The following is a 21,868-nucleotide window of genomic DNA, read 5'->3' as shown; positions in this document are numbered from 1 at the left end:
AGACTAAGTACTCTAGAGAAATTTATTTGCCCTGGCAATAATATTTATAAATGACCTATGAAATATTATGACATTGTACCAGTAGCATTGCAGTTTGCCTGTGAGGATTTAGTTCCAATCAGCAAGTGCACTTAGAAGGGGGAAATATTTCTTTGCAGGGCCAGGGAAGTGTGCAGGCAACACTTGGTAGAGGATGAAAAGGCCGTGAGTACAGTCTGCTCTTTGACGCTGGCAATAAATAAACATAGAAGCAGTAAATAAATAAATAAAACATTCAGCCTAAAAAGAAATGCAGTTGTTTTATGGTCCCTGCTGCTGCTTGTAACGGAGAGGTCTAAAGGCAGCGTGGCTGAGACAGGGAGCAGAGCTCCTCTGCCCCAGGACAACGAAGGCTAGGAGATGACCGGACAGGGAACACTGGTACCCATTCAGCATAGGGAGGCATGGGCTGCTCTTCACATTTCTTTTTTTGGACAACTGTACCGAGGCAGGAACGACAACAGAAACCCGTCAATTAGGTATCCCAAACAGAACTGCTATTTTAAGAGCAGCAAATTACATTAATGGTTTGGGGGTGGAGGATGGGGAGGGGGTGTGGGGTTAGAAGCAAACACGTGTGTGCAGACAAATGCATAAAACTCAGATTACTTAAATGCTAATAAATACTGTGCTTGAACACTTCTCCCAAATTGCATGAAAGCCAAAACCTATTTTGCTGTAAACTGTAAAGCTGTTTTAAAAGACGGCTCATGCTGGTGATGGGATATTTGTCATCCATCACTGGGCAGATAAAAACTTAGGAAAAAACAAACAAAACCACCCCAAACAAACCCCATGGAAACCAGCTTTACCTTTATTCCCACTCAATAAAAAGTAGTAAGTAGTACTGTGGCACAAAGACAAATATCTCCTTGGGATTTAAACACAGAAACTATAATTTGTAAGATCAACAGATGTCATATCGCACACATATTTCCAAACATCAGCTCACTTAAACTATAAATATAAGGTTGCTCCGTTCATGCTTCATTTGATTTACATATATTATTAGCTCATTTCCTACACTGGGCCATTCTGCATTACACTATCTCTCCTCAAACTCTTCATTATTTTCCATAAATGCTATTCCACAGCACTAGCCTAGAAATTTTTGTCAATGCTTATGCATTCATTCCAAGCTTTAACTGTAGCTGTCTCATGCATGTAGAGCAAGCAGGTTGAGATCCTCTGGTTTCCAATTAATAGTATCTTTTGAAGATACATTCAGTAAAATTAGATTTAGATTTCTTTATGAGGGCAAGATGGTTGAATACACAGAAAAGAAACAAACAAACAAAAAATAATTTGAATGGCACTTTCATGACATGCAAAACCTTCCTTTTTAAAACGAAAAATTTGGTATGTGTACAGTCCTCAATAATATATACCTAAACGTTTATATCTAAAGAAAACTGGGTGAGAAAGATAGTACCTGTCAAGTGGATGCTGAATTCTATTCTTTCCCTCTTTTATCATGTTTGCTCTACTCGAACTCCATTGTGATAGTGCTGCAGAGGTGTTAAGACTGACACAATGACAGACAAAACCCACAGACCCCAGCCCCCTGGGTACTTCTATCACAGGATGTTAGACCAGTGCAGTAGACTTCAGTGCCACATACTTTAAACAACATGGTTTTAAGTTTCTTGTATGCTTATATTTTGACCTGGATTTTTAATTTGTTTTGTTTTGTTTTCTTTACTGACCCCTAGTTCTTTGTGCACAAAATTTTAAGACACAAAAAGTAGAAAGCCCTGCTGAGATGTGGTTAGGAGCAGGTCCCAACAATGTGCAGATGGCTGGGTGTGTCATGATTTTCATCTCCACAAAGTACATCAGGCCTTTGCTCCTCTAGGGAGTGGCCCTGGGCATGAACCCCTACAAACTTGGCCCAGGTTTCCTGTTTATAACCAAGTACGGTATCTCTTGCCTAGTTTAAAAAACAAGCACGAAACTACTGACTGCTGATCTTTAACGTGCACTTCCCAGTCATACCTCTCACACTGCACAGCTATCTGCTCTTTGGTGGTTATTTGTTGGTGCCATGTGAACATAAGGAGGTGGGCACAAAAGAATTGTTTCCCCCCCCCCCCAGAAAGAATGACCAGTGAAAAGGCAGAAAGCAAAGCAAAAGCACAGTGGCAAAGGCAGCAAAACAGACATTCAGAGTCATGGGACTGCCTACAAAATTTCATTTGGATTCTTATTTGATTCCTCCCTTTTAAGCACCTGTGCTAACCCCCTGTGAGCATTCAGGGTTTTCTCTGTGTAAGGTCTAGGCACTGTCACGTAACCACAAAACAGGCTCTGGGACAACCCTCTGAGCTGTGTGCGGAGGAAAACCCCATCTGAGGAGGAGCTGTGTAATGAACTGGTAAATTACTCTGCACCAGCATGGTAGGCTTTACAGCAAAGTTGTCTTCTGCCCACATCCAGCACTCATGGATGCTGGCCACAGGAAGACATCGGCCATGAGACTTTGACCATCAGCCTCATCCGTATTTCAGAGCTGCTGCTGGTGAGTTCTGGCTACTTGCAGGTGACTCCTTGGTTGGTGAGACAAGTGTGTCAAGCTATGTGCTGGGGATAAAATGGGGACCAGACATGACACAGAGAGGAAGGTGCTGCCCAGTATGACCCTGCACAGCAGTGTGAACTGAACCACTGCAGGACTACAACCTTTCTCCTGCTGCTTGATGTCAAACACAGATGTCAGTGGTCAGTGATGTAGACATCAGGTCAAATCCAGTACCTGAAGCTTGGCAGAAGCCTCAACACAGTCCCATAAACAGACAAGGCTCAGGCCAGGCTAGAGGTGAACATGGGGTGAGGTTTCAAGAGTCTAGCTCAACATGTATGAGGCTTGAGAAGTTTTTCCCTAGCCCAGACCAATGGACAGCCAGCACAAGAACAAAGATCTTTTTGCTCTGGAAAACAAGCTTTTCCCCCCCTCCCCTCCCCTAAATAAAATTTAAAATTTCAATATTAATTGCCCCTCATCTTTATCTTCAAGAGATAGAATTGTTTTCCTCCATTTCCTTCCTTTCTTCTTACCCTCCCCTTCTCCCCCCACTAATCTTGTTGCCTAGCATCCTTCATGTCTTCGTGCTGGGGCTGTGTGCAGCTAGGAAGTGCATGTGTGCCGTTGTAACGAATGAAAGAGAATCGTAAATGTAGGCTGATATATTAAAAGGTGCAATACAAGATATATTTTGTTCACTGCTGAATCCAAATTGGTCCACTCTGCCTGCTTATTCTAGTTAAATGCACATGTCAACATATAAAAAGTTATTTCAGACTGCAGCATTTCATTACCCGAGCCAAGCCAAATGAACACAGGAATAGCAACAGTACACACGCCAAGGAAAATGAACTTTTTTTTTCCTCCTACTGTGACATTTTTGGAGGCAGCCAATTATACATTAAAAAAAAAAAATCATGAATGAGCAGTGTAATTTTGGAGCCATAACTTAAAGTGAAGTATTCCTTTAAATATGAAATTAATATAATCATGACATTTTAACAGTTTTTCATGGTTCTGCATTCTTCTATGAGGACTCATTCTAAGTAAACCTATATGTTATATAAAAAGACCACAATAATCTTTTCCCACTAGTAAAATTGCTACTCTTATGAGTGTTACATATGTAGGAGTTTTTACATACATAAACAGAATGTGGTCACTTGTGGGATCTATAGATTACATTGGGGGCATATTAAGGGAGTAATGCGTGCGCCAAATTTGTTGGCGTGTTTTACAGTGTCTAGATTTTTCTATCCTGTGCTATTTTGTACATTTCCTGCCCTGACATAAATGACCTCATTAACAAGAAATTCTAATAAGCATTTATAGGGTTTTTTTAAATTTCAGAATCTGAACTTTGCTGGCTACAGCTTACTTCTGTTTTCTGACCTCTCTCTATATGTACAGCCTTGAAGGAGAAAAAAAACCCCACACAACCAAACAAAAATGAAATAAAATTCTGCTCACACAAGGGAGTTTTCTGCTGAATGACATAAGCATTACTCTTGTCAGCCTGAGCTATGGTCAGCCTGCCCAACCATCTAGTAAAATTAAGTAAATGCAGAAAAGATATTTTAGGGATTGAAAATTACCTTCCAAATACTAGCAGTTTATTTTTGCCTTCCAAGCCAAAGAAGGAAATCACACAGCAGTATATGGAGCACTCTAGTCCCTACATATTAAGGCTGTGCTTAGCTTTACAGCAGTTCCTGTCCCCCCCAAGCAGGTATGTTTTACCACAGGATCGGAAGTTGATTTTTGCAATCCCAACTGGGGGTAAAACCTCACTGGGACTCTAGGATCTGACCCACTTGCAGAGATATCTGCAGGAACAGTTACCCTGTAGCTGGGGCTGGAAATAAATGTTGCTCCCAAGGTTGGAAACACTGCTTTGTTGGTATTTACCCCCTGGATAGTGAGTTCAGAATGTGGCACAGAGGGAGAGCTGAAAGTACCTAGCAAAAGCATCAGTCAAAAAAAAAAAAAAAAACAACATTTAGTATTTTTAGAGCCCTAAAAATTACTTGTGGACTTTTAAACAATGGAGGCTGAAATGTATAAAATGTAAAAGATAGCCAGAAAATAAATAAATAAATAAATAAATAAGATGTAGATGCAAAGATACAAAATGCAATATGTATCAGAAATATCTATGTGCATACACATCTGCACAACTGTACACCCAGTCAACATATACAATAACTACACCAAAAAGATGTTGACTAAGTTGGAATCAAGCAAGGCTGCATGACTAGGCTCAAATGAAATCTAGCCTGAAGCATCATTTGGAGGTCAGGCTCCAAAATTCTCAAAGACAATCTAATGTGTTTGCAGTTGCTAAATCCAGCAAGGCTGACTCCATGTTTTACCTCCATCCTTCTATGTCAAACTGCCATTTCCTTCCAAGACCTCATCTTCTAGCCATCTCCTCAGCCTCAGCCCTGCCTTCCCCTGCACTGTACACATGCTGTTATCCTGGGGCAGTTGCACACTCTAATAAATTTAATGATGGGAGTGAATGGACAGGTCAGAGCTAAGGGGCATACCCTCAGGGCATTAGTGTGGTCTTGTCTGCCTAGCTATTCATTTCTGAAGATGGATATTGTAATCACACTTATAAATCTGGCCTTCTGGTCAGCATACTCTTTGAATATAGTCCTTCTGCCCTTCAAAAAATGGTCTCTAAGTGGCTTGCTCAGACTAATTTCAGGTATGTGTGGTGCTGGGAAAAGTCTGTCATCTCTTCTGGGTACTTATCAAGGACCATCCTACTGTACTACAGGCTTTTGAGACAAGAGCAGCGAAAATAGCTATTTCTTTTGTTTAATTCCAAATATCGAGGCAAAATGAACACAGAGATGTTATTACTCTTTGCATGGCACCCACTGTACCTTATTATAAGTTACAGGTTTAGCCTTTTACAGGCAAGAAGACTTGCTTCTTGTGGCTTTAGAAACTCTTCAGATACGTACAGAGACAAGTTGTGCAAAGCATGTTAAAGGCTTCAACTGCTGAGCACCTTGAAAGTCAGTTACAAAACTAACATCAATAAATAGCTCATGGGAAGGCAGAGAAGGAAATTTAAAGACGGCTGATGTGTTTTGAGTTGCTGTGAAAGAACACGGGCTTCTGCTGCCTCCTAGGGTATGTCCTCATGGCAGTGCCTGCTGCTTGGGAGATACCTGAACTCATGCTAAACTTTCTAACTGAAGTGCAGCTGGCAATGCACTTATGGTGCCAGAGAGGCCCAGGGTGTTCTCGTTTGGAGCATTTACTTGGCCTTTCAGATGGCTTGTCTGCCTCCCCTGGACAGTGTGTAGAAATATATATATATATCAGTGTCTGCTAAAGCTATTTACGATCAGGACAACCAGGCTGCCTTTAAGAGCCTGACGTTTTAAATACACACGATGTGTTTTATGTTCATCCAGTTTCTCTTTTGAGTTTGGAGGCTTCAGGATTCCTGGCTTTTCTGTGTATCTCTGCAACAAGGGCTAAAAATGAGCAATTTTATGAATTCTCACATAATTTAATGTCTCCAGCCTTAAGAAACACACATAGTAGGAGACATTAAGTATTATCACAGAGCTGATGGCCTGCTCTTTCTACTTCTGAAGAGGCAGGGAAGCTGTATGAGCCAGATCCTGGATCCAGATGGAGATATGATCAGATATTTAACCTGACCTGGCAGCAGACAGCATGGTTCTGTACTAGCCTACTTTTTAAAGGACACTGTTTTGGTCACTTTCTGTACCTGTTAAACTTGCTTTACATGCTATTGTTGTGTGCTTCACCTCTTGAAAAAGGTAGTCCTTTTTCTGTCAGTGTTATGTTTAGTGTTTTTCAGAAGAGAAAATGTGACAGAGCTTTCAGTACTTCTAATTGTCAGGTTTTGTAAACACCAAAGCCAAAGAGGTGTGCTAGACCCACAGCAGAGATTGTGGGGTGCTGAAGGGTCTAAACTACCTCCTGAGGTCCCCTCCAAGATGAATTATCCTGTAATCCCAAGACGTTTTATGGTACCACAACCACAGACTTAAGGACATTGCCTGTGGCCTGATGCGACAGCAGAGAGTGTACTTTGCAGGCAGAGAAAGGCATTTCACCTCCTCAGCCTCAGAAACCAGTCCCTGTCTCCTGGTCTCCCAAGGACTGCAGCATGCAATGGACACATTGACTAACACGTGTTTTACTAAAACACCACAGAGCACAGCACTGAAATCACAACCTATCTTCTAAACAAGGAAAATACGAATATAATTTATCAACATTATTTACTAGTAGGAAAAGTAACTACGTTGTAGAAGTGAGTACGTAGTATGATGTGCTCATGATTTTCCTGCTGCACATAAATTTAAAGCTATGTTTTGCAAATAGCAACTTGGTGGTAAACACAGGGAGGAAAAAGTTTCTCCATTTCTTGCCATTTTACATCTTTCACCCTTACCACATAAGCCTTTATATGAAGTCCTTTCTTTGAATTTACTGTTGAGAGAAAATCTTCCCTAGATATAGCCAGCATGTCAGGGCAGGTCGGCAGTACATCTTGGTGTTTTCTTTCTTTTACAGAGTTGTGTCAGCCTGTAACTGGCCTTTGATGGCAGTATTCTTCGTACTGCTTATTGTATATAATCCATTGCAAATACCCAATCTATTCTTCTAGTCCATCACTTAGCATCTGATATTGGCCACCAGCAGCAACAGAATAGCTCCAGAACTTAAGAGATGTTTGCTCTGACTCAGCACTGCAGTTCTTGAGTGAAATATAAATCCAACTGCTAGACCAGGAACCATTTGAACCAAATAAATCTGGGTTTTTCCAGTGTACTTTCAATATTACACAGCATTCAAGTAATATTAAAATTGCCCTTTAAATTACTGATTTGAATAACGTGGTAGGCGCAACAGCCACAGTAACTCTGAAGGAAGGAGTACTAGGGGAAAAATCACTCATTTTCTTATAGAAAAATTTCTCTGTACTCTGTGTTCTCTATGAATTCTTCGTGATGCAGAAATGTCTTACATTCAGAAAGAGCATGAAATAATAAAAAAAATAAACAAAAAAATTAGAAATAAATTGGCTCAACTGAAATGCTCAGGAATATTTAATTCCTATTCTGATTTTCAGATAGTCACACTGAAGTGGAAAATCAAAAATACTTTCTTTCAGTATATGAATAAAAATACAGTTCCATAGCACATGACACCTTCTAAAAAAATGCTCTATTGGACAAAAAAATGTCATTTTCAGATGCAGAAACATTCTAAATGAAAATTCTCAACCTGTCTGTAGGGAGAGCAGCACTTGCAGCACATAGCCATAACCAACAGCTGCAAAATCTATTTTTGTAAATAGCTTCCTAAATTAATTTTTTTTTAGTATTGACAACAACTGGAAACTGTTAAAATGAAATTTATTTCCAACAGCAATTAAAAGACCCATCTGTTCATAACAAAAGTCAGATTTAGTGAATTTAAAATTTAAAAATTTTTTATCTGAACAAGCTAGAATAATTGTTGAAATACTCTATTTTCACATTTCTAAATGAAATGGTTTGGTTTGGGGGAACAGGATAACAGATCGTTTAGAACTTTATTTTAGTTTAGAATAATCTTTTAAAAATTAGAAAAGGTAGAAGCAAAAATACAATCTGATTTCTGTCATTGTTTGGAAGTTCAGGTCAAAGAGAGGATTTGACTTAGTATTAAAAAAACCAAAATAAAGTCAAGATCTCAAAAATATTCTTAAGGCAAAAATATATATTAACCCAGCAATAGTAAATAAATTTTTCAATTGCTTCATGAGCAACACAACTAACAGAACTTTGTTTCCTATACATTTGTGGCTGGACACTCTGGCACCTGAATAGAGCCCTGCTCACACTACCGTCTTTTCTTCTGGGAGCAGAGGGATTACACAGTGTCTATCCTCAACCCAGGCACTTATTTTCTCTGTAACTTACAGGAAATCAACATCTCTAAGATCACAACCCCTTTCTCAATTTCAGTTAAAACCAGTTGTGATACTTAGAAGGTTTTGGTGGAGAACAGGAAGAGACGGACAGGCTTTTGTGGTCAAAGTTGCTATTTCTGAGACCTTTTCACTACAGGTTAAACAGCTCCAGCACATCAATACAGATTAAATTTCCAGCATCCTAACAGCCAGATTCTCTTCCCCGAAGACTCCGTTATTTATCAGCATACCTAAATCACTTTACTGCTTCTATCTTGGATGGTATTCACAGTTAATCTGTGTGCTCTCCTCAAGGGGGTTAGTACGGGGTTGTACATCTCCTACAAGCAACTCTCTTTGTTTCTTTTTGAACATAAGGTAGCTGCAGACTGATTTTGGGCTGTATGCCCCTGCTTTCCCCTCTGCCCCAACATTCTCCAAGGTCTCATGGGCAGCATTTGCTGGGTGGTTTTGGTTCCACCAGAACAGTTTCATCCAAGAGAGCAGAAAAGCAACTAAACTGCACCAATTTCCTAACCATGGCAATCCTTGAGATGGCTATAAATGAGATCAAACTATTTGAGCTGGATCCTAATCAACAGTCAGTGCAGTCACTGGGGAGCAGACACTGCCATCTGCATGCTCATTTATTGGGCTTTGGAATTATTTAGCATTTGATTTATGGTGGTGAATTGCGTCCTGGCAAACGTTCGCTATGTGAAACTCTTTGCTCCCTCACCCGTTAAAAATCAGGGCCTGATCAATGTGAAAGCCTCCTGCTGAGTTCACTATGTTTTGGATCAGGCCTGTGGGTCTCAAGACTGGCAGATAATACTCCGTTTCTGTCCAATTTTCTTGCTCAGATTTAGAAGAAGCTCAAGTGTTTTCCATCAACATTTTTATGTTTACTTTTGGGATAATCTTCACAGTGGGTCAGGTTACTGTGATATAGAAAGGATGACCTACACTGACATATAAATTTTCAAAAAAATGTCAGCGTGAGGCAGACAACTGCCTTGGAAAACTTCAGCCCAGATGGCTAAAGCTTGGCAAAGATGTAAGCAACTGAAAATAGAGTTTTAAATTTGAAAGTGCTGTACCACCTTAAAAATAGGAGAGTGCTACCTAGTGCCACATATGATAAGGCTCATAACAAGAACCACAAGGGGAAAATCCAGGCAGGATTGTTTCAGATATGCTTCAGAATATATGATCTATCTCTTCTTTCTTTTTGCTTGAAAGGTTTATCAGAGTTAGGTCTTATTTTTGCCTGATCCTTCAGACACTGTTACCACAACCAGGCAACTCAAAACCAGCCTTTCCCTCTCAACTGTATTGAGCAGGGTTTATCTGAGAAGCATAAACCCATCCTAGATAGTCTAAAGAAGCACAGGCTGCAACAGTGCCTCTCTGCATTGAGAAGTCAGCTAGCAAAGTAGGAAAGTTGCGCAGCTGAGATTTAAGCTGTTAAATCAGCATTACTTGGATTTAAGATTAAAAACATATCTTGATGCTTCAGTATAAAAATGCATGCACAGCTTTAGTTATATGGTACCTTAAACCCGCAGCATACCACAAAGATTCACTTAGACATAATAGATGTAAAATTCAATTTAACTCAGATTAATTCTGAACTTTTAGAGTCCCCCATCTCTGCTCTCCCCTCATCTCTGTTAATTCACTCCAACTGAGCAAGATGTGATGACATGATGTATTGGGTTTGCATTGCAAGGTTTTGGTATTGGATGGGGAGCTACAGGTGTTGCTTCTGTGGGAAACTGCTAGAAGGTTCCTCTGTGTCCAACAGAACCAATGCCAGCTGGCTCCAAGATGGACCCACCACTGGACAAGGCTGAGCCCATCAATGATAGTGGTAGCAGCCCTGGGATAAAAACCCTGCACAATATCAGCATGAGTCAGAAGAGAGGAGTAAAAATAAGTGAGAGGAACAACTGCAGACACCAAGGACAGTGAAGAAGGAAAGGAAGGAGATGCTCCAGGCACTGGAGAGAGAGATTACTCTGCGGCCAATGGAGAAGACCATGTTGAGGCAAGCTCTCCCCATGCAGTCCATGGAGGTTGATGGTGGAGTAGATCCACCTGCAGCCCATGGAGGACCCCACTCTGAAGCAGATGGTTTCCCCTGAAGGATGCTGTGACCCTGTGGGGAGCTGATGCTGGAGCAAGCTCCTACAGCTCACGGAGAGAGGAGTTCATGCCTGAGTAGGTTTTCTGGCAGCACTTGTCACTCTGTGAGGGACCTGTTGGTGGATCAGTCTGGTCCTGAATATCTGCACCCCATGGAAGGGATGCATGCTGGACCAGTTGGTGAACTGCAACCTGTGGGAAGGACTCACTGAGTTCTCCGCTCATGTTGGAGATGTTAGTGGAGGACTGTCTGCCATGAGAGGGACCACAAGCTGGAATGGTGGAAGAGTATGAGGAGACCTTCCCCTGAGAAGAAGGAGCAGCAGAGACAATGTGTGATGAACTGACCAAAACCCCCATTCCCTGTGCCGCTTGTGCTGCTCAGGGTGAGGAGTAAGAGAATTTGGAAGTAAAGTTAAGCCCAGGAAGAAGGGAAGGAAAGGGGGTCTGTTTGTTTCTGGGGTGTTTGAAGATTTAGGTTTTATTTTCTCATTATCCTATTCTGATTTTATTGGTAATATGTTTTTCCCCAAGTCTAGTTTGCTTGTGACAGTAATTGTGGAGTGATCTCTCCCTGTCTCTGTCTTGACCTTTTGTTATATTTTTTTCTCCCTGGTCTGCTGAGGAGGGGAGTGACAGAACACCTTGGTGGGCACCTGGTGTCCAGCCTGGGTCAACGCACTACATGTGAGCTGGAGTCTTGTTTAAAACCATGTAAGAAACTTCTTGCATTTTACACCTGCATAAATCCTGAGTAACTCCATTAGCATAAATGAAAGCACAATTTGGCTTGTTTTTAATTAGGGAATAGCATAAAAATAAAAATCTAATGACTTGGGTATGGTGTGGAGTCAGTGGATTTGTGCTGGATTGCTATGGCGTGAACGAGACCGGGATTTGTGTTTACTGGGATCCCTTTCCAAATACACATCCACTGCGCCTCTCCCTGTGAACCTCCTGTCCACTGCCTTGAGCTGGACGTGGCACGCTCAAAGAACACAGACATCAAACAATACGACTTCTGCACAGGACATACTAGTGACTGCAAGTCACATTAGCTGTGTTAATTATTGAGTGACACGCACTTGTCTTGAGAAGATATACTCCAGAAACCAACAGTGTTCATATGTATCAGCAAAGCACAGAGGTCCAGGATGAAATATATTTTCTATTTAGAAGAAGGAACAGCGGTGTGTCTCAGCTACTTCTAAGTGCTATCAGCCCGGTCTAGTAGCAAGGAAAATTGGCATAATGCCCTTTTGCAAAAAGCCATCTGAAAAGCTTTACATTATGGAATGAGTCAGTCTTTAAGGAACTAGGGGCCAACAACCCACAAACACCTTAGTGCCAAAACATATTTTTGTTAACAGATTATTTTGTTGGGTTTATTTCAGAGATATTCTCGAAACCTCAAAAATGTAGCACACTCGTTTTGCAACTGACTCATTGTGCACCAATTTTCAGCTTTTTCCCCTCTTTCCCCTTTTATTTTTTAAATGCAGTTCAGATTTGCCCATCACCCCACCCACAAATTAGGGGTTTATAATGGAAATTCTGACAGGGCCTTTACTATGGTGGTGCTTACAGGCACTGTCATGATAAATAATTTACTATTTAATGACTCTTGATGTAATCACAGCAGGAGTCAGATTCACTAACATCCATCTCTCCATTGTTTGGCAGGAGGCATAAGATGATAGGGAAACACCACTCTTCTCTGAGCCCATCTTTTTAGCTCCCAGCTTTAAAACGAGTGTTTAAATTGGTAAAAAGAGAGTTTACCACCACAATCCAACCTCTACATTTGTTTATGTTGGATGACACTTTTGCTCTGGCTCACATTACTCAGATGGATGAAGCTCAGAAGGGTTCTGCTTTACTGCCCTGTTTTCTCTTAGTGTTTCTGCATTTTTTAAATGCTACCAAATGGTTGCTTTTGGCTCCCAGCATTATCACATGTTGTCTATAAGTATGGAAATAGTTATGGTAATATGGACGTAAATCATAACTGTAAATACCACATAAAGAAGACTGCCATATAATTATAAAAATACCTAATAGATTTCTTTTTCAAAGACAACACAGCTGTCCCTTCTAAACTTTCATTTGTAGATTCTTTTCTCTCCTGTTTTTATTTATAGGTTGCCATGCAGTTTGACATAGCACACCACGATTTTTGTTTCTAATTTTGAAAAGAAAAGGGGAAAAAAAAAAAAAGCAAGAATACTCATTTCATCATAAAGAAGCATTAGTTTACAATTTTGAAAAGAAACTAACGCCAGCTCTAGAACATCATCTTGGAACCAATCTCCCTCTTAATACATTTCAAAAGAATCTGTCAATGGCTACATACCACAATTTAAAATTAAACCCTGCCATCGAACTACAGAAAGGGTCGGCCAAATGGCACACATCATGTGTTGGGAAAGAAGCCCCATTCTTTCTCTGAACATCTCAGTGTTTCTTATAAAAAGAGCCACGATCGGTTATTATGCTGACCACAACAAAATAAGGTTTTTTACAGACTACTCGGAAAAGCAGGTTAAAAGGTGTTAGGGGTAAACTTACACTATACGACACGCCGTATTTACAAAAGGTGTAAAGCCTTACAAGGCACAAATGTTGCTAAAAAGAGGTTTAAGTATCGTGTGGAAACCACCACCATGCATTTTGTCCCTTTCCAGTCAGCTGAGCAATGTTCAGAAGCGAAGCGAAGAGTGTATCTGAACTCTGCTTTATGATGAATGGGCACGGTGCTTTGCCCTACACAAACTTGTTCTTGCCTTTTCCTTGTTACCTTAAACCTGATGGTCACAAAAGGGAGGCTGCAGGCAACACCGCTTATGCCACATGAATGGAAGGCCGCTATCTCCGAATCTTTGAAACATTTTTGCCTCAAAGCTTTTATTTATCACTAAGCAACCACTTCAGAGATCTGCATCTATGCCTTCTACGCGGCAAATCCCACATTTCAACTCAAAGAGTAGCAAAGCTCTGAAGGGAAGGAAGTTCAGCTAAACCATCAGAAATATACTCGTCTCTCTCTCCCTCCCGCTCTCTCATAATTTATAAAAAGGGTAATTAGGTTTTGTGCAGAACAATGCACAGTTCTGAATGGGTGAATTACATTCTGATTCCCTTTTGGAGAAATGACTAAAATAAATGAACTGGAAAATGCTGGTGGGAAAGATCAGTCTGGGCTAGAGGTGTACTAATAGCTTATTGATACAGATTTTTAAGCAGATGAAATGTTCAGACCCGCACTGCATTTTTATCAATCTACACCCACTGGCCTTTGTCCAAAAATGTGTTGTTTTATCAGACGTGTCACGCAGTTGGGAGGCTGCCATAACTATACTGGGTGACTGAATGTTAAAAAAATTTCTCCAGGGAGAAGAGGCTGATCCCAAAGGTTTTCTAGTTCCATCGGGGGAGATCATTTTTCACCACCAGCTGGAGCCTGATGTCAGACATGCCCTTGCTTCATTTATTCTCCTCAGAGGTTGAAACCCAGCTTGTCCTTCCTGACTCCAATATTGTTTCACATTCGGGCACATAACAGCTACTTCACAGTGAACTATTAAAGCAGGAGAACCCATGAGACATGGGAAAATAGCTTAGGGGAAGCAGTTTGACAGCAGGATGCGGTAGTTTCTATTGTCTTATTAAAATAGAGATATCTGAGAAGCCTACTTTGTTTTCACTATGTAAACATATATATTTTACCCTAATGTGCCAAAAAGGTGCAAATAAAAAAATAAACAAACCACACCACCAAACCCCCAAACAAACCATCACAACAAAGGTTTGCCCTTTTTGTGCACTGCATCTACTTTCTTCACAGGGATATGAGAATGAAGCCCTCTACACCTAAAGGAAGGCTAAATCGTACTGAAAGAACAAATGCCTTGGGTTCCATCAGACTCTGGCATTTTATTTCACATTTCTAGTTTGGCCTGAGAACATAAGGGAAACTGCAGCGATTGGACTTCTACAGAGCCATCTTCTGAAAATATCTTGACATATTTTTATTCCTTTCTATTTTTTTTTCTGCAGAACAATGAGTAGAGAGATTAATTCTTCAAACAAAACAGCAGCTAAGTCTTGCCCACAGTAATGGTCTGAGCTTGCAGCAACTATATTTAGATCATGCTTAGATGATGTTAAGATGGCTATACCACGGGTTTTTTTAACTTGCGTGACTGTTACTCCGAGAACATTGTTGTGAATCCCTGCTACAGGCTGTTTACCACACACCCACAATAGACATTCGACAAGAGAACATGAAACTTTGTGCAGAGCATAAGCAGGTATCTGCAATAGAGATCAGTCACTGCAGCATTTACCATGTACACTGGCATCCCCCGTAACTCTCTGCTACGTACATCAAGATACCTGTGTGGTACTTACAAGCAGTAAAAAGCTAGTTGAGGCTTTGAAGCAAAAATGATCAAATCCACAGCATACTGTGCTAGAGCTGGACCAATGCCAGATTCATTAATAACTTTCTGACCTCTCTTCTTCATAAATATGGAGCAGTCAAGAGACCATGAACAACTGCTTCCATCAGTATTTACAATACTAGCAACATTTTTCACACAAAGTAATCTAACTGTTATCACTGACACTTTTATTGCTGAATTTTCAAATCTGGACCATGGGTTTCTCTACGTGTGCATATTCAAGAAATCCAAATGAACTAGTGCTGTGAATTTACAGAATACACAGAAGCTAGAAAGTAATAGATCTCTTTTGAAGTGGATTAAGCTAATTGGAACAAAAGCCATTTTCACTTTGAATGACAGTGTCCCCACACAAAGGACCAATCCACTTTAAAGTGTAATTCACATAATTTTTATCTGTGAAGCTGATTGTCTGGCACTGTCCAAGAAAACTAAATTAAAAGAAAATCTGTCTTTTAACATCATAGTGTCAATTGCCAGGTTTTAGGGGGAGGTAAGAGAGCTGACCAAAAAACTATTAGAGAAATGGACTCCTAGTTTTAAGCAAACTTGTCTTTTTGTTATCACTTGAGTGGGAAAAGCTCTTGGATGTTTGAATAGGTCTAAAACAATAGAGCCTCACTGAGCTTTGGCCTTTAGGTATACTTCTAAGTAACTGCCATTAATAACAAAGATGAACATATTCTTGGAGAGAAGACAGTGGGAGATGGACAGAGTTGATGCAAAGATAACTGCACAGGGGAATAACGCAGTGAACATTAAAGAACCTCAAGATTATTAACTGAGATATCAACTGTTGCTATTTACAAAGGCTCCTGATACCAGCTTTTCTGTTTAACTTACAAATTCTTGAATGACGAACACCTTGTCAGTTCACAGCACCTATTTCAAGATGTGTGATTTGTCTTCAACATGAAAGGGGTGCATTTGAAAAATGAAGAACCAGATCTGTATGGTAGGTAAACGGTTAATACTGAACAACATGCACATGATACTTCATCAACTCCCTTACAAAAATTAGGATATTATTCTTTATTATGGTGCCCTGTAATTCTGAAGTAAATCATGCCAAGATACTATCTTGCATGTCTGTAGATCAGATATCATTACTCAGGAGAAAATAAAAAGCTTTCATGCACTTACCTTATCCTCCAGCCGGATCAGTCTGGCTCCTACAGTATAGTATCCTTTGTCTACCCCTTTTTCTAAGTAAGAAAGAATAAAAATGGGAGATTCATTACATGGAGAATAAATATCTATGGTATTTAAAGCAAAATAGAAGCTGGTAAAATGCTAGGTAGGTAACATGAACATAGCAAGAAACAATTTCTTCATAGTGTATAAATGTGAAAGAAGGTAGCTAGAGACAAGGAAGTGAGTCTGTTTAACATGGGTGAGTTAGTCTAAAGGGCAACCTGGAGCATGTAAATAAGTGTGGGAGATAGTGTGTGGACGTGAAGGACTATAGAGAGTGTCTGAGGTTACATGATTCCTTGTTTAATTATCTGAATTATCTATATGTAATTAAATGGAATAGGCATACTCCTTAGGCATGCCCCCCTATTTTGAATATCATCAATGTGAGCAATGTGCCCTTTCCATACATAAAGAAATCAAAATAGTTTTCAACTGAGGTTGTAGATATAAGAAGCATCCAGCGGTTTAAGGGCTGGAGTGGCACAAACCTCGCCTCTCCATAAGTAAGTGACTCTGGCAAAAGCCCTTGCATCTCTATCCTTATATTCTCTCCTAGCCCTTTGTGAGACTTGGTTATTAAAGCTCAGTTATGCAATTTGTTTCACTCACACGCTGCAAAGGGTAGGATTTGGAACCAACTGTGTAAAGTGGGATATATTCTTTATGTTTACATGGCCACTCACAAAGGAGTGCCATAGTTTGGGGGTGTTATTTCACAGGAAATGAAGTTCAAATCACATATATTCTGAGCTGGGAGAAAATATTCACAAGAAAAAACCCACACCCTAATAATAAAGTAACATAGAAGCCTATGTCAATGGAAGTTGGACACATTTTTCTCTACTAAACTATTTTTCCAATACTGGGATGGAATAACTTCTCATTGTTTGTTCCATAACTTATTCCACTGTTATGAGTGGTTCAGCTTTGGTTGTTACAGCCTTTTAAGTCCATTTTCCTCCGGGCCTGAGCACAGTGTGAAGAGCTTACTGGTAGGCAGTCTGAAATGTAACCATATAGTGCATCAACCGTCCAATGTAACTATGTCTATGTGTGAGCTCATTCTGCAGGGCACTCACATTCTTGCATTTCTTAGTGAAAGGTATTTGTTTTATCATTACCATGAGCAGTGTATGGGTTTGCTAATGCGGTACGTTTAGCGACACATCTGCACTGAAGTTTACCTCAAGGTAACTTGTACTGTGTGTGCCACAACCTTAGCGGAAGGCTTTAGTGAAAAGCAATGCTGGCAATTTCTTCTTGCTTTCCTTCTCCTTTACAGACCATCTAGTGTGTTAAAAAGGTCAAGGACCTTTGACTCCTCTGTGCAGATATTAGAAAGGAAAAGTATTTAAATTAGAGAACCTGGAGGAGTAAATACCGAATGGAAAGAAAATATTGTTCATGGACACTGTGTGGGAACAGAAAATAAACAACACAGCTTAGTTTATACCTGTGCTGTTTATCACTCATTAGTTCATAGAATCATAGACTCATTTGGGTTTGAAAATAACTTTATTATCATCAAGTCTAACTGTTAACCTAATACTGCCAAGTCCACCACTAAGCACCACATCTACACATCTTTTAAATACCCCCAGGAGTGGTGACTCCACCATTTTCCTGGGAAGTCACTTCCAATGCTTGACAACCCTTTTGATGAAGAAATGTTTTCCTAACATCTAATTTAAACATCATCTGGTGCAACTCAAGGCCAATTCCTCTTGTCCTATCGTTTGTTACTTGGGAGAAGAGACCAACAAGCCCCTGGCTACATACTTATTTCAGGTAGTTGTAGAGAGAGAGATAAGGTCTCCCCTCATCAGCCTCCTTTTCTCCAACCTAAACAACCCCAGTTACCTCAGCCACTCAAAACACTTGTGCTCTAGATCCTTCACCAATTTTGTTGGCCTTCTCTGGACCTGCTCCAGCTCCTCAATGTCTGCCTTGTAGTGAAGAGCCCAAAACTGAACACAGTATTTGAAGTGTGGCCTCACCAATTTTGAGTACAGGGGAGACCTGCAGGCCACGCTATTTCTGATAGAAGCCAACCACACAAATCTCTTAAAATATAAGTGGCTGAAATAATTGACTCTGCAGTCTACTCAATATTTAGTAAATCTGTAGACACTTAGCCTCTTTCAAAATACATACCAGAAAAAACATGCCTTCAATGTTCTCTAAGTTGAGATGTGATTTGAACAGCAGTGGTTAGGTCTAAAACCAAAAAAGCCCCCAAACTTGAAGAAATAAGCATTTTCTTACCAGTTCTAATTACATTCTTTGTATAATCACAAAGACATCAAAAAACCCCTCGAATCAAGTTAATAATGTTTCCTATTTTAGTTATTCTTGAATGTCATGTGGAACAGAAACTAGGAAGCAGATAAGCATTAAGAAGTTATTTTGTGGCATGTGACAGTCCTATCAGATGAAGTAAAAAGAATGATATATATGTGTGTCCTTGTGTCATGTTCATCCCTGTATTGGCACGAGGGGCTGTGTAAACCACAAAAGGCTATGGTTGTTCCCATTTCTTATTACCTTCCATTTAAATCAGCATTCAGCTCTAATTTACAAGCATTTTCCTCTAATGAAGACCATCTTTAAAAGTAAATGGGGTGTGTATACAATGTGCAGAGCACTGCAGTGAGAAGGCTGGGCAGAAGGTCAGATAACATTGCTCCAGTACATTTGATTTCTATCTCATGTTTTTGCTTTCCCTCTCTCTTGAGACTTTCAAGGTACATGATTTTAGACTTCCTACATTATATAATTTGTTTTTACATTCTTGAAAAGTTTGCATGACTAACTGAAAATCTGAAATGCCTTTAATTTTACATTCTTTGCTTTGTAATCCAAAATTGCTTTCTTTTAGTATTGAGTTTTGCCTGTTCTTTGTGTTGGTCTGCAATACAACAGACAGTCAGTAAATGTGTACACATAAATGTGAAAGGCACGGACACAAAGGAAACATGTATGATCATGTAAGGAGGCAGAAATATTTATAACTGGATGAAAATACATATGGACAAATTTTAGCTCAGAAGAAAAAAACAAAATCTTGAAAGAAGCTTGTGCCAATAGTTGGTAAGATCCAAAGCCATCATTTTCTACACTTAGACTTGAATCAGATATAACAATACTGTATAAGCAACAGGCATTATACATCAGGACATTGAATAATTCTTGGGTCATCTAGCCCATTTCTCATCTTTATTAATACGTAAATTCCTTCTCTGCCTTTGTCTCCCTGAGTATACACAGTACTACTTTCAAAACATCATCCTTTATTTATTTCCTAGTATTTTTACAAAGGTTGTTCTAGTGAACAGCAAGAGCTGCCTAATTAAAAAAAAAAAAAATTAGATATTCCTCTTTCCCCAGATGGAATAGAATGATATAAATAACATATTACTTGTTATTCAAATTTGTTTTCTTTTACAAAAACCTGCAATTACCATCTGAAATGAGTGGGAGAAAAAGAGCAAATAAAATGAGGTATAGAATCATAATCTTAATTTTTTATTCAATTAGTGTGCTTCATCTCATCAGAATATACCCAACTTTCAAGAAAATAGATTTTTTGCCCCCTTTGGTTAGAAAAAATACTTATGTGGAGCATTAAGACAGTGAATGAATTGCAGACAGATGGTCAAAAATTGCAAAAGCAGGAAATTATTTACTCAGCTTCTACAGACTAAGTGTCCTTCCTTGATTTTTACTTTTATGGCGTATACATGTAAAAGGGAGCTAACAAAATTTAAAAATGTATCTGAAAGTCATTGATTGCTTTTAAGCAGAAAATGAAGAATTTGAGCATTGTGACACTTTGGATACTCCAGATTGCTAAAGATCTTGGCAAATTATACCAAGTTCAGTACTGGGACTACAGGAAGAAGGACAGTACAAGAGATGTGCTTCATGATTAAAGTTTAACAGTCTACACTGGAACTAGTGATTTCTAGCTCATTCAAGTTGCAAAAATCCAGCTGTAGTGAGTATATTGTCAGATTAAAGATGTGCAATGACCTTTCAACAAATAAACCAGCCCTAAACAAAATGTCCATTTGTCTATCATCTGCTTCATTTACCCAGCCTCTGATATGACACAATTTGCTTAAGCAGCTCACAAGGAAGGTTATTATAAATTTATTGGAGAAAAGATATGTACTCTTAATCTGGTGTGAATTACATCACACTTCTGCCCTTTCTCCAGAAGTTGCCAATGGTGGGATTTAGACATGCAATCATTACACTATTCTTAAAACAATTAAAATTCCAAATTCAAAATAAAATGCAACCTTCTTAGCTTTCTTATTATTATTTGTTATTAAGAATGCAATTCAACAATGTTTGGAGAACACTGGTTGAACAGTAAATTAGAGACAGTTTGCAAGCTCACGAAGTAGGATGTGTGTGATATTTCTCCTGCCTGTTTGCATTGAGGTAGATCACCTCCAGTAACGAAATCAGCTTTCAGAGACAAATTTGTGGACCCCTGACAGCTACATAAAATGTCCTAAGTGGTTTTATTTCTGAGCAAGTTCCCATGGATTTTGTCTGCAGGAGGGATGCAATAAATCAGTTCCTGTAGAAATATGTGTATCTCTCATTTCAAATATTGACTTTAAAAGATAAAAATTAAACTAAGCATATTTATTAAGCTTTAAAAGATATTGTAACCCAATTTATTCTTAACAGCTGGGAAGGAAATAGCATCAGAAAGCCTAGGTGGGGAAAAAAAAAAGAAAACAATGGAACTGTCAAAATTTTACAAGAAATCCTTTTTCTCCAGGGATTCCCACCTGTGTTATGCAGACCCAAGAGGTTCAGATGAACTACAGATAAACATTAGCCTTTTGCTTACTTTTCTGAACCCAAACACTGGATCTTTTGTTTTACCTTAGCATTATTCTTCACCTTTGCCCCTGAAAAGCTATAGTAAGTCTCAAAAATTGCATTCAAAAGCAATTAACTCCATCATGTGTAGTGAAGGTCAAGCATTACACTCTTATTTTTACCATTACATAAATGCTTGCTTTATTACTTCAATAAATTTTATTAACATGAGTTTTGCCTCTATATTAACACTTCCAACTATTAAGGGGTTTGTTTACTATTACATCTTTAAAAATTGCATTACCTGGAACACTGAAATGAAACAATGAAACTAAGACGCAGTCTTCTGGGAATGGTATACAAGTCTTTGGAAAATTTATTCATTATCTTAGTGGTTTTCAATCCAGTCCTGGGTTTGCTAGGAATTTCAAAGAAAGCTAGGAGATGCCAAGAACAAAACAAGCAAAAAAGGGAGAACGCCTCATAATATGTGTATGTCAAACTTAAAACATGAAAACTCTTGTCACAAAATATTGCAAATATAAAAAGTTCATGGGGGAAATTAGGCAAGCTTGTTAAGGACAAACCAGTTAGGGAATGCTAAATACACAGAAACCATGTCAGGAAGTGTCTGACCTCCAACCGACTGAAAGCTTACAGGAAGGTTAGAGGCTTATGAGTGCCCTTTTTTTACACATTTTC

The 21,868-nt window shown here is 39.3% G+C and overlaps 1 protein-coding gene across 1 annotated transcript in view; it reads right to left on the bottom strand.

Moving 5' to 3' along the window:
* Positions 1-21,868, bottom strand: part of LOC311189329 (potassium voltage-gated channel subfamily KQT member 1-like) — a gene marked incomplete at both ends in the record, with an annotated part of 484,473 nt that overhangs the window by 182,454 nt on the left and 280,151 nt on the right. The window contains one exon of the mRNA XM_084260993.1: positions 16,271-16,332. Within this exon, the coding sequence (XP_084117119.1) occupies positions 16,271-16,332 (62 nt within the window). The remainder of the gene's footprint in view (positions 1-16,270; positions 16,333-21,868) is intronic.

The sequence above is a fragment of the Gallinula chloropus genome (genome assembly GCF_964237585.1).
Source record: "Gallinula chloropus genome assembly, chromosome: 1".
NCBI lineage: Eukaryota > Metazoa > Chordata > Aves > Gruiformes > Rallidae > Gallinula > Gallinula chloropus.
Note: the sequence above shows the minus strand (reverse complement) of the source record. Positions and strands in the feature narration are given on the sequence as shown.